Source organism: Coffea eugenioides, unplaced genomic scaffold (genome assembly GCF_003713205.1).
Source record: "Coffea eugenioides isolate CCC68of unplaced genomic scaffold, Ceug_1.0 ScVebR1_1235;HRSCAF=2055, whole genome shotgun sequence".
NCBI classification, from domain to species: Eukaryota; Viridiplantae; Streptophyta; class Magnoliopsida; order Gentianales; family Rubiaceae; genus Coffea; species Coffea eugenioides.
In genome coordinates, this window is record NW_020861622.1 from 1 (window position 1) to 14,776 (window position 14,776).

Consider the following 14,776-nt stretch of genomic DNA (forward strand, 5'->3'; position numbering starts at 1 on the left):
TATTTAACAGGAAAATACAAAGAAATAATGAACATTAACAAGTTTAGAATTAAAATTATGGACTTAATTGAAAAATAACACCAAACTTTAGGACAATATTTATAAAGTATGAAATATTTGAGGTATATTAATAATTTTTAACAACCTAGGGGTCAAAACATAATACTAAAAATGCTTTAACTTTTTCAAAAAAAAAAAAAAAAAACTTTGACACCAATAGATTCTTCCAGTTTTCTGGTCAAACTCAGTCAAATCCGATTTTTGACTTGATTTGACCGAATTTCTATCTATTCGATTTTTTTGGATAACTCAGACTAGACACTTGGCCGATTTTCGGTTCGATCGATCGAACCAACAGGTCCGGTCCAAGTTTAAAGACATAGATGAAAAACACACGAAGAGATAATGCTCTTAGAAGTGATACTTTAAAGGTCTAGCTCATTTGGTCCATGGACTGGATGAGGTTGGACGAGTGTATTCGGAATATATCATAATAGGGCTTCGTTGCATTTTGGGCTATATTAAACTAAGATTGGGAACTGAGATTGTCTTTTCATATTGCCAGTCCAAGTTTAAAGATATAGATGAAAAACACACGAAGAGATAATGGTCTTAGAAGTGATACTTCAAAGGTCTAGCTCATTTGGTCCATGGACTGGATGAGGTTGGACAAGTGTATTAGAAATATATCATAATAGGGCTTCGTTGCATTTTGGGCTAAATTAAACTAAGATTGGGAACTGAAATTGTCTTTTCGTATTGCCACATAGATGGAATATTCAAGTTGAATGTCATTACCCTCAAAAAAAAAAGAAAAGTTGAATGAATCATTGGACATCATTTTAGTGATTTTAATAATGGCTTAAGTCAAAAGACATGTAGTATGCTGACTTGGCAAGAGTTTTTTTTTTAATCTCTTCTATTTTTTTTGTTTGTGAGTGGAAACCCTCGCTATCACAAATTGTTACATAGACCCTGCCACTTAGACAGACCTTAGGCAGGTATCCCTCCCAAGTGCAATGGAGGTGGCTAGGCTTGTCAACGGGTCGGGGTTCTGATCGAAACTGAAAATTCTGAACCCAACCCGTTTTTATGTAGTAAATCCAAACCCGACCTGTATACCCAACGGGTCTTGATCTTAGAGTTTTGGAATAAGGTTCGACGGGCTGTGGGTCGAATCTAGGTCTATTCGGAAAAAAAAAATCCAAATTTAAACATTTCAAAATTAAATCCAAAACCAATCATAAATCCATCTCCAAAATTAAACAAATCAAATTACAAAACTAAATCACAAATAACACAATAGTCAATACAAAACTAACCACAAATCAATCTACAAAATCATTACTAAATTATTAATTTGGTAAAAGAATGTATTTAGAAATATTTATATTTTATAATTATTAATATATTGTTTGGGTCTGGGTCGGAATCCTATATTCCGTATCCAACCTATTTTTTGTTAGAGTAAACAGATCCGGGTATCAGAATTATTTCTCAACCCATATTCGGAAAAAATTATCGGGTCTGAGCCGAGTTCGGATCCAAACCCGACCCATTGACACCCCTAGAGGTGGCCAACCTAGGCCATGGGCCTTTTCTATCACCCATTGGCCCATTTAGATAAGTAGGGAAGACTTTTTTTTTTTTTTTGATAATAGGGCACAAATAAGAAACAAAAGCAATTTTAACACATATAAAAGTATGTGGGAAGAGAAGGAGAATAAATATACAAACAAACATTTAACTATTTATTAACTCAAAACTCAATCATAGCAATATCAAATTGTAACTTTTCGCTTACAACAACTTACAAATCTAAACTATGAGACTTTCCCTCAAAATTACTCTCAAAACTCGATTCAATTTTTCAAGTAATAATTGACGGGTATTTTACATATGTGCAAGCTAAAAAAATACCGAATTACACCCGTTCACTGCAATTATACAGATCAACTAGTAGTTTAGGGTATATATCGGGTCGATCCCACAGGGAAGAGCGAACAATTACCGGTATTACTAAAGCTTCTCTATTATTTAGACTATCAATGAATTATAACAAATTTATCCTACTGAAATTATACAAAATAACAAATAAAAGCTCCTTAGGTTGTGGTATCCCCAACTACTCATGCAAGTGCTATATTTGGATCATTAATTACTACATCTAGGCAATTTCCTTATGCATTTGATTCCTACTTTCGTAGTGAATCAATTATATTTATAACTAATCCATACCTATTCTCATGGTTATGAAATTAGTTACAAGTTCATTTCTTCAATGAAATTACATGAAATGAATCACTAAAAACCACATAGGTGCACCTCTACTCTCGTGAGTGTACTCCCTATGTTTAGCACTTCTTGAACTAATGTTAAATCTCAATTTTCATTGCAGAAATAACACCTTAGATAATCACAATTAATGGTACCAGATTAATCATGATTTAAAGAGCTAAAGTGCTAAATAACTTGCTCTAATCATAGCAGTTAAATAGCCAAATGATAAACACTAACAATCATAGAAAGTTCAACCAAACCCAAGGCATAAACTTTAGAAACACATAATAGACATAAATTCCAGAACTTGCATATTAACTAAATTTGGAATCAAGTACAAAAGATAAAGAGTTGGAAAGGAATGTAACCCATGTCACTTGAGCTCATCACCTTGCCTTCTTCATCTCCATCTTAATCCTAGTCTAGCAATATACAAGAATGGATGAACTACACTAGCTAAACTATCCTACACAAAGGAAATGGAAGAACTACATTTCTGCACTCTTCAAGCTTCTCCCGTATGATTTTCTATGTCCTGGTTGCTCCCTATATAAAATTGCTCCAAAAGCTCCTTTTCCATTGGTCCAAATTTGCTGCATTTGATTTCCAAATCTGAAATTGTTAAGATAGTCAATAGCCATTGTTTTTTGACTTGAAAATATGCCAACTTTCTTGCCCTTTTGTCTTCTAAAGCATGTGCACCGAATTCTCTTGCAACTTATAGCTGGAAAGTAGTCAGAGCACAAGAGAATTGACTAAGCAAAATTGCAGAATTGCGGCCAGAAAACGCGCCTACACAAAACGCGGTTACAAGTCACGTTTTGTGTACTCGCGTATTCACTTTGTCCTTACTTCAACTGCAATTTTCTCTATCATAAAGGCTGAACTGGCTTTTTTACAAAACACCAAAGTTGTAGCCCTTTGAGTTAGATTTCCAATGCTCTAAAAATCATCCAGATCGGAGCTTTGTAGCCTGAGATATGACCAAAATACTAAAGACTGGTCAGAACTCTGTTTTCCACTTTGGACAGCTGAGTTGAATTTCGGTATTTCAACTTTTGGACTATGAAAACGGCTGAATTGGACTTTGATGTCTTCATACCAAATGTAGATATATCTCTTAGCTTCAAAATGGTACCAAGATCACCTTGATCCGATCAGTGTAGCTCCAGATATAGTCAAAATACCAAAACGTGTCAGAGTTGTCAAACCTGACTTTTCTTGATTCAAATTGCATTTTTCCTTTTTACACTTCATATTTTATTTTCACCACTTTAATCCATCTTCAATCATCCAAATATCTTCTCAATGCACTTCATTTGATGATTGAATCATTAAACCTACAAAATATGAAGTTTTTACCATAAAAATCCATAAAATGCAATGTTTAGCCATTTTAACATAAAATGTAGTTTTTTACCAAAACCTTAGTTATTTTAGTTATAAAACTAAATAATCAAACCAAAATTAACTAATAAAACACACTAAAAAATACCTTAGTTATTTTAGTTATAAAACTAAATAATCAAACCAAAATTAACTAATAAAACACACTAAAAAATACGTAAAATATACTCTTATCAAATACCCCCACACTTGAACCATTGCTTGTCCTCAAGCAATAAGCAATACAAACCAACAATGATCCAAAAATTGAAAATAAATATATGTAGCATTTCAACTTCATTTCCTCAAAACAAAGTAAATAACTATTATGCAATCATTCAATAACCTCAAGTACTCATAATATCAAGTAAAGGAGAGCCAATTATACCATAATTATAACAAGTTTAATTCAATTTCTCATCCTTTCCCAATTTCACAAGCAAGCAATTCATATGGTCAATAATAATTCCTAAACTCATGATCATCTCTTTATTCTACTTAAAAGGATATTTATTCATATAACGTAACTAAATATTACTTAAGATGTGAGAATGCCTTTTGACGCGAGAATCGACATTTTTAGATGAAGATCACCGGTTACTCAACACTTCACATACTCAAGTTGCTTTGCATACTCTTAATTCAAGTACCGTTTTACGCGAAAGTCGACATTTGTAGATGAAGACTCCCGGTTACTAAGTACAAGAATCATTGGAGTAGAATAAATCTCTTTTTTTTTTTTCATTTTTTTTTTTTTTTTCTTTTTTTTTATAGCAAAGAGAATAATAATTTTCTAAAAAAAATAATCATGAGAAGAGTATTGCACTTATTGACCATATTTATCACTTAACTATATAAAATCAAGTAAAGAAAAGAAATTTCATTAAATATGTAAAAAAATAGGCATAATTTTCTCCACTTCACAAGATATATTTTCCTACAAATGCAAAATTATAATCACATAATAGTCATTTCCAAATTAAATGAGAAAAGAAGTTTCCAAATCATATATATTTATCTCAAATGTAGAAGGAATTTGAACTACTAATGGTATGGAACTTTGTTACCCCTTTGGATGAAATTTAAAATTTAAAATTTTTGGGGCAAATTTGCAATTTTGGACAAGATGTTAGAAAAAATTTGAATTTTAACACAAGTCCAATATTTGCAACTAATAAGTCAATCACATACAATGTATATAATCTCAATTCTTCCCCCCACACTTAACATGCACATTGTCCTCAATGTGTAAAAAGGAAAATCAAGATAAAGAAAGTAATACTCCCCTATGATGTGATTGAATATGAAGCTTCAAGGTACGTTGTTCGCTTGTCTTCATCGCTTCATGAGTTCCATTTGGTAACCATTAGTGATATAAACCTAAAAATGGAAAATGAGAAACAAAAGTGATAACAAAGGCTCAAGACATCAAAACGGCGATCCGTAACTTCAAGCCCTTGTTTTGGTGATGTACCTATAAAAAATACACAATAAGAAACTGAAGGTACAAGAAAATATATGAGGAAAAGAAGAAAAAGAGAATCAAGGAAACTGCATTTTTTTTTTTTTAAAAAATGCTCAGAAAACGCGGCTCAAGAAAACGCGCCTCAAGGTGCGTTTTTGAAGTCGCGTTTCTTCACAAAATTTGCAGCATTGAAAACGCGACTACGTGAGAAAACGCGACTTTAAGTCGCGTATTTGAAGGCGCGTTTTTGGTTTCTGAACAGGCTGGAAAACGCGACTTGGTAGAAAACGCGACTTCCTGTCGCGTTTTGAAGGCGCGTTTTCTTCATTATAGGCACAGAATTGAAAACGCGATTCTATGAAAACGCGATTCAGTGGCGCGTTTCATTGAAAAACGCATTTTCTGCTGCAAAATTTAGCAGAAATTCAACTTTTGAATAATTACAAATGATACCCCAATTTTCCAAAATGCATCATAGATCATTTGTTTGCTAAAATACTCAATGCATGCACATGTAAAATGATCAAAACATGCATTTTAACCCCTTGTAACGAATCAAAAACAACAATTACTCAAATCGAGGGGTTGAGTTCCTTGATCAAATTTCGTCTTTTTCACCTCATTTGGTCACTTTTGCTTCCATTTCCAATACCTACAAATGAAAAATAACAAAATAACTCAAACACATGCTTTAAACATAAAATCACACCAAAATAACATAAATAACCAAAACATTGGGTTGCCTCCCAATAAGCGCTTTTATTTATAGTCGTTGGCTCGACTATTGAACCTCATTTTTCAAGGAGGTTTAGTTAACGAATAATCCACCATTTTAGGCCGTGGTGGATCATTAAAAGGTGGCTTTATCGCGAAAGCCACATAATCTAATGATGTGAGAAATGGAAGTGACTTATCTATTTCAAGTGTTTCATAGATCTTACCTTGAATATACACCACTTGAGAACTTACCAACAGGGATGCCATGAGAGTATCTTGGGCAGCAATACCCTTAGAACCTATACTTTCAATGCACTCCTCAAGAGGGGTGAAAAATGAGTCATTAAAACTCATCTCTTGAGGCTCAAAGTTAGTTCCAAAGATATTATCTTGTGAAATGGATATTTGCTCATTAAAACACACTTGAAATTCATCATTTTCATCAAACTGCAACCCATTTTCACATACAACATTCCCACCATTCATGCTAGGATCATTTTGCAAATTATTAGAGGAAATAACTTCACACAATACATGTAATTGATCTTGTATTCTACCAAAGTGAGAAGCCAATTCATCTATCCTTTCCTCAATCCTATCAAAACGGTCGGAAGTCACATTAGCTAATTTTTCTAAAGCTAACTCCCAAGATGGCTTAGAATCATTAGCTACCATTTCAATTGCCAACTCCCAAGATGGTTTTGATTCATATTGGACACATTCAGGTTGGTAATTATAAAAATATGAAGAATCACTATAAGTACCATGATTATCCCAACCATAAGCATTAGCACTATATCGATCAAAACAAGGATTGTAATGCTCTAATTCATCATAATAATCCACATTTTGTGCTTGCATACATGTATTAGTATCATGATAATCTCCACACAAGTCACAAATCACATGATAAGAATTAAAAGCATTAATATTCCTTCTTTGTTCAATTTCATGCATAATTGTGTCCATTTGAACTTGTAGCATCATAACATCAAATTTAGCCTTTAAGCACCTTAAACCATCTTCAAAAGATATACATTCAGTAAATTCTTGGTTACCTCTGTTGAAGGAGCTTTGCACTTAGTAACCATCCATTGCCAAACTTTCATTTCTCAAGCATTGTCCTCCAAATTGACCTACTCTTCTCATCACCTAAAATTGCTTTTAAACAACTTAAGAGCAAAATTAGTAAAAAGAATAGGTGATAAAACACATACACATATAAAACACAGAAAATAACATTCACAGTATAACTAATAATATGTCTAAACTAATAAAGTTACTCTTCACACCGATATTGCCAAATCTTCCCCGGCAACGGCGCCAAAAACTTGACCGGTATTTTACATACGTGCAAGCTAAAAAATACCGAATTACACCCGTTCACTGCAAATATACAGATCAACTAGTAGTTTAGGGTATATATCGGGTCGATCCCACAGGGAAGAGTGAACAATTACCGGTATTACTAAATCTTCTCTATTATTTAGACTATCAATGAATTATAACAAATTTATCCTACTGAAATTATACAAAATAACAAATAAAAGCTCCTTAGGTTGTGGTATCCCCAACTACTCATGCAAGTGCTATATTTGGATCATTAATTACTACATCTAGGCAATTTCCTTATGCATTTGATTCCTACTTTCGTAGTGAATCAATTATATTTATAACTAATCCATACCTATTCTCATGGTTATGAAATTAGTTACAAGTTCATTTCTTCAATGAAATTACATGAAATGAATCACTAAAAACCACATAGGTGCACCTCTACTCTCGTGAGTGTACTCCCTATGTTTAGCACTTCTTGAACTAATGTTAAATCTCAATTTTCATTGCAGAAATAACACCTTAGATAATCACAATTAATGGTACCAGATTAATCATGATTTAAAGAGCTAAAGTGCTAAATAACTTGCTCTAATCATAGCAGTTAAATAGCCAAATGATAAACACTAACAATCATAGAAAGTTCAACCAAACCCAAGGCATAAACTTTAGAAACACATAATAGACATAAATTCCAGAACTTGCATATTAACTAAATTTGGAATCAAGTACAAAAGATAAAGAGTTGGAAATGAATGTAACCCATGTCACTTGAGCTCATCACCTTGCCTTCTTCATCTCCATCTTAATCCTAGTCTAGCAATATACAAGAATGGATGAACTACACTAGTTAAACTATCCTACACAAAGGAAATGGAAGAACTACATTTCTGCACTCTTCAAGCTTCTCCCGTATGATTTTCTATGTCCTGGTTGCTCCCTATATAAAATTGCTCCAAAAGCTCCTTTTCCATTGGTCCAAATTTGCTGCATTTGATTTCCAAATCTGAAATTGTTAAGATAGTCAATAGCCATTGTTTTTTGACTTGAAAATATGCCAACTTTCTTGCCCTTTTGTCTTCTAAAGCATGTGCACCGAATTCTCTTGCAACTTATAGCTGGAAAGTAGTCAGAGCACAAGAGAATTGACTAAGCAAAATTGCAGAATTGCGGCCAGAAAACGCGCCTACACAAAACGCGGTTACAAGTCACGTTTTGTGTACTCGCGTATTCACTTTGTCCTTACTTCAACTGCAATTTTCTCTATCATAAAGGCTGAACTGGCTTTTGTGAAAAACATCAAAGTTGTAGCCCTTTGAGTTAGCTTTCCAATGCTCTAAAAATCATCCAGATCGGAGCTTTTTAGCCTGAGATATGACCAAAATACTAAAGACTGGTCAGAACTCTGTTTTCCACTTTGGACAGCTGAGTTGAATTTCGGTATTTCAACTTTTGGACTATGAAAACGGCTGAATTGGACTTTGATGTCTTCATACCAAATGTAGATATATCTCTTAGCTTCAAAATGGTACCAAGATCACCTTGATCCGATCAGTGTAGCTCCAGATATAGTCAAAATACCAAAACGTGTCAGAGTTGTCAAACCTGACTTTTCTTGATTCAAATTGCATTTTTCCTTTTTACACTTCATATTTTATTTTCACCACTTTAATCCATCTTCAATCATCCAAATATCTTCTCAATGTACTTCATTTGATGATTGAATCATTAAACCTACAAAATATGAAGTTTTTACCATAAAAATCCATAAAATGCAATGTTTAGCCATATTAACATAAAATGTAGTTTTTTACCAAAACCTTAGTTATTTTAGTTATAAAACTAAATAATCAAACCAAAATTAACTAATAAAACACACTAAAAAATACGTAAAATATATTCTTATCAATAATCTACTACTCTAGTAGTATTTATGCATTGCTAAACTTATTAAACAAATACAATTATAAACCGAAACTTATTTGGAACTGATTTGAAATCTCCTAAACCAATATGGGAACTAAACAAACAAGACACCGAAACAAGAAACTAGAAGAATTAGAAAACTAAATACTAAGATAGTTGGGTTTAATTTCCTTTATTGCCTTCCTTAAACCATGCTCGTTATTGTGCTCACCTCCAATGTCATTTCAAACTTGAATCTCTATGAAAAACTCAGTTGCAGTAGACACAACATTTAACTCCAACTTATGATTGATTTTTAGTTTCATCTTTACACGTAACAGTGGTCGAAACTTATACTTTTTGAACAATTTCTTACCTTGATCACTTGTGTCAAAAAAGTTAAACATGTTCATCCAAACTCCATTCATTACTCCACGTCACCAAGAAAATTTCCCAACACTAGAAAATCATAGTTGCCACCTCAAATGTTTTTAACATACCATATTTTTCCTTTAATTTTTTCACACTAACAATTGCATCAATTTTAACAATCGCATACTTCGCTTCAAAAAATTCATCAACCACAATGAAATCAAAAATTTCTCTCTTATCACAATCTTTAGTTACATTTTCCATATCACCAACGACTTCACTTTCTTTCTCAACCACATGTGAAATTTCTTTTTCGGCCACAAATTTTTCATCTTCATGTGTACCCATAATTTCTACAATTTCTTCTTTCTTTGACTCATAAAAAAAAATTCTCCTACCTCATCACAAAATTCTTCTCCACCATGACCATAGAAATTCATCAAAAATTTCCAAACCTCCGTTGCTGTGTTTACATCTATAAATTTTTTGGCTACATGCAATTGGACTTGGGTGTTGAGATATTGGAATGCCTTGCAGTCTAACTATTTATTCTTCTCTAACTCTTACACTGCTTGATAATTCGTACCTTCTATAGGTTTCGTGAACCCCTTTTAGACAAAATCCCAAATTCCAATAGCTTGAAGTTTTTTTTTTCATCATCCAACTCCAAATCTCAAAATCATTTTTACCATCAAAAATAAAAACATCACAACGTGATGAATAACATTGATCCATGCTTCAATTTCATGAACAAGCCCTAGAATCAAAGTCCAGACCTCTAATACTTTGTAGGAAAATAGCCCATAGGATAAATAATCAAAACAAATCACACACTCGAAGAAATAGCATGGCAGCGAAATATTTATAAACAAACAAAACGGGCTCAAGAAAGAAATGAAGGAAACTAATTCCTAAACTAATATTAAAACTAAACAAACAAGACACCAAAACAAGATATCAGAAGAATTAGGAAACTAAATACTAAGATAGCTTGGTTTAATTTCCTTCAGTTAGTGAAACTAGTTAGGAAAGGAGTTTGGTAGTCATTCCTTTCTTATAGTCAATCTTTCCCTCTGCATCTCTTTCTTCTTCTCTCGTTCTGATCATTCCTCATTCTTGAACTAATTCTTTCCTTCTCTAGTTCATTTTTCTCCCAAATCAATACTTAATTTGGACTCCAATGTTTGAGTCCCTGATAGTTGTTGGTATGAAGCGGTTGACTCTGGCTGCTTGAATACCCCCTGATCATGGCTGAAACTACTTGTTTTAAGCCTTTGAAGGAGCATGTCAAGAAACAGAAGCAAGGTTGAACAAGGCTCTGGCTTCCATAGGAAATTTTTAGCAGCAGTTAGACTCCATGAATAATTTCCAGCAACATTTTAAAGATGAGTGGGAAAGTAATGGCAAGAAGATGGAGTCCATGATTCATAATGTGCATCAGAAATCCAGCTCCTCTATGATGGTGATGTCTTGTAAAGACAATCAGAAAGTGATCTGCGAAGACGAAAATTGTGGGATTCCCACCTCCTAGAAGCAACAGAAGTTGCTGTCCACCAATGAGCCTAGAGCGACTACTAAGGAGAACTGGAGTAGGATTCCTTTTCCCAGTTACTCTTAAGGTTGAATTACCTATGTTCTTTAGGGATAATCTCAGGGAATGAGTCAGAAAATGCCATAAATTATTCTTGTTTTACAAATTTTTTTGATGAAAATAGAATGAATGTGATTGGAATGTATTATGAGGGAATAACAGATAACTAGTTTCTGGGGGTCAAGATTGAAAAACCTAGCTAGTTTGTCTTGGAAGGAATTAAAGAACTATCGTGCACACATTTGTTGACAGAGGAAATTTGGAAAAATTCAATAAGTCGCAATAGATTGGTAATTTAGAAGAATAACAAGAGAAGTTTGAACAGTTGAAAACTTTGATGCTCCTCAGGAGTAATAAGACTTAGTGAACGATATTCTGTCTCCAGTTTCATTAGCGGGCTTAGAGAAGAAATTAGGCACAGTCAAGATGTTCAAACCTGAGATTTTAATAGTAGCATTTGACGTAGACAGATTAGACAAGGGGGTAGGCAGAATGTGGACTCCAGATTTGAATTATATAAAATCAAAATTGGCCATGGTATTGGAACTAATAGCTATAGGCTCCCTCATTATCGAGTTGAAAAAGGAGCTTCTGCTAATTAGGATTCTAGTCCTAACATCATATAGAAAATTTCACCATCCAATACTAGAGGAATAATAATTTTTGTTTCAAGTGTGCCAACAAATTTGGAGCAGGACATCAAAGTAAAATGAAGCAGCTGCATCTGATGGCAGAAGACGAAGAGGAGGAAATTGAGTTTGCAGATGTCCAAGGGAAGCAAGATGAGGTTACTAGTAATATTGGGGTTGTGGTCGACATGTCATTTCATACTTTGTCTTCTGGGCTCAAAAGAAAGACCATTACTCTACAACAGGTTATGAGAACTGTAGTAGTGAACATATTGGTGGACACTGGAAGTTCTGATAGCTTTATCAGTCACAGCTTAGCAAAAGATTCTGATGACTAAGTTACTAAAAATTCGGTACGTAAGCTAGTTGTAGTCGGAGAGTAAGTGCATTCCACATGACAATTTGGACTTTTATAGGAGTGTTGTGGCACATTAGGTAAATGTTGGAAACAAAATGTAATATTGGAAGTCTAGGGAGAGGACAGATCCAATCAAAACAAAGCTTATTCACCATTTTGTTCTCTGAGCCTTGGATTTGGAGGTACTCATACTTTACCACCTTAAACCTTAAAAATATGCACCTCACACCACCAGAAATCTAGTGAATATTTGAAATCTTACCTTTGTCAATGTTTGAAATCTTAACTTTGTCAAGAAAATTGAGTGTTATGACAATATTGCTCTTTTGTTGATGACATTATATATAGTTTACTATTAATGCCCTTTTACTGGTGAAGAAAGTGATTTTTTTTTAATCTCTATTTATTCTCCTCTAAGTCTAGATGTAATATATATTAGTCCTTATTAAAAATTTAGTTAAGTAATTCATAGTTGACTAATCTGACAAACAAAATATAACAAAAATATTCTTCTAACAATTTACATAAACTAAAAGAATAAAATATTACGCTGTTAAGTAGTAACAAGCTTAATATTACAGCATGATTTCAAAATTTTGCCAACTTTATTTATTGTTATTACTATATTATTTTTTTATTACTACATTATTTATTATTACTATTAGATTTAAAGTCCAATAAATTGAAAACAATGTATAAGATAAAAGAACTTTAATTCAACATGAATTTGAAAAGACTTTAAGGATATTAAATTGAAAAAGCTTTTTTTGGTTTTATTAATTTGATTTTTGTATATTAGATACTATAGAGAAGATATAAATTTTTTAGCAACAAAATGGCAATAATGATAAATTATTAATCATTTCAGAAATGAAAGGGCATTAACATCCTTACACTCACTTTTTTCCTTATGACGTTAATATTTATATCTTTGACTAGTTTTCAAGGGGCCAAGTATACAATTTTAAGGCTCGTAATAGTAAATTCAAAAGTGTGCCTACACCCAAAGTTTAGCAGAGTAGAGTGTGACTGACCCTTAGAACAAACAACGATGGAGCAAATTGAAAAGCATGTACTTGTTAATGGGGCAATTCACAATAAAGCCTTATATTTATGCGAATACTTACCTCTAGGATATCACCAACGTTGACTATAAAAGCATTAGGAAGTGGAAGAACAGGAACCCAAGCTTCATTTTCCTTGATTTGGAGACCTTGTACATCGTTGATTTGAAGTAAAATGGTGAGGCTAACAGGATCAGAGTGATGGCAGAGGCCTGTGACCAGCTCAGGTTGAGGACATGGAGGATAGTAAGTGAGCCTCATGGATTGCAACCCTTCTTCTAAAAGCACTTCAATTTCTTCATGCTTCATTCCTAATGCTTTTGCTATTAGGTTGAGAATCTTCAAGGCAAGACTTTTGAGCTCTATAGAGTACTCTTGAAGACTTTCCCTATGTAGCAGAACCAAGAACATTTGAAGGAATATAAAGGTAACTAGCATAAATATCTGCATTTATTCCGCCACGTCCTTTTTCAAACCGTCCCACCAGTATAACCCCTTCACATCGTGGTACATCTTATTCACTTCTGGATGTATAGTATACCTCGATCGATGTGATTCTTCTAGAATTTCTCTCCTTAATCTTTCATCAGCCGGAACTGCAATTCGATCTCGAAATCTCAACACTCCTTCAGACCCTAATTTAAAATCTAGGGTTTCCCCTTTTTGCACTTTCTCTACATTCTTTTGGATTGTAGGGTCCGTTTTCTGGGCTTCCTTAATACGCTCTAATAATGGTGACTTTAATGTCAAGTTCCCAAATAAAATCTTCAATTTCTCCAAGCGAGGGTTCCAACTACTAACCTCTTCTAACATGTCCCATTCTTTAACCATTAACCCTGCTACTTGGGCCTTTCTACTTAGAGCGTCTGCTACCACGTTTGCTTTTCCTGGGTGGTAGTTAATCGAACAATCATAATCCTCCAGAATTGGCTGGTCTAGCATTCAGGGTACCACCGTCTTGCATTTTTGGGCACCCGGCCATCTGGTGCTCGCTGCTTCCGCATTTCAAGCACTTTTCTTGTTTCCTCCAACAACTGTCCTCAGTATGGCCAGTTCTCCTACAATACCCACAAGTTGCTTCGGGAGTGGTCACACGACCTCCTTGCGAGGCGTTCCTAGGTTGCCCCCTTCCGTTTGGTCCTCCTCTAGCTCCATTATCTCTCCCCCCTACGCTTCTTGTCCCAGCTCCTCTCGCTAAAGCGCCTCGTGGTGCTCCAGGACTATTCACTCCACTCGTTCCTCGACCCACTTTGGCCGGTGGAGCACTTCCATAAGTCGGCTCCCGACTACTGCTAGGGGCAAATCTTTTCTTAGCCTGAAAAGATTTTACTTGAGCTCTCTCGACAGCATCGGCAAATGTGTCAATCCGAACAACAGTTAGTCCTTCCTGGATTTCCACGTTTAGTCCCTGCAAAACCTCCTTATACGCCTTTGCTCCGTGGCTACCAATTCAGGAGCAAAACGGGACAATTTTGTGAATTGGACCTCATATTCGGCGACACTCATCGCCCCTTGCCTACATTTGATGAAGTCATCCACTTTTTTCTCTTGAATGAGAGGTGGAAGAAACTTGGCGTTGAAATCCCTTGTGAAGTTCGCCCAGGACCTGGGAGTATGATTCCTGTCCCAGTTAACCCTAACTAGGTTCCACCAGGAACGAGTAACTCCCTCAAA

The 14,776-nt window shown here is 34.4% G+C and overlaps 1 protein-coding gene across 1 annotated transcript; it reads right to left on the reverse strand.

Moving 5' to 3' along the window:
- Positions 1 to 12,504: 12,504 nt before the first annotated feature.
- On the reverse strand, positions 12,505 to 13,933 carry LOC113755135 (protein SRG1-like). Its single transcript, XM_027299201.1, has 3 exons — positions 13,644 to 13,933; positions 13,166 to 13,490; positions 12,505 to 12,519 (listed from the first exon to the last, which is right to left on the reverse strand). The coding sequence occupies exons 1-3, from the start codon at positions 13,931 to 13,933 to the stop codon at positions 12,505 to 12,507; spliced, it is 630 nt and encodes a 209-aa protein (XP_027155002.1).
- Between the last annotated feature and the right edge of the window lie 843 nt (positions 13,934 to 14,776).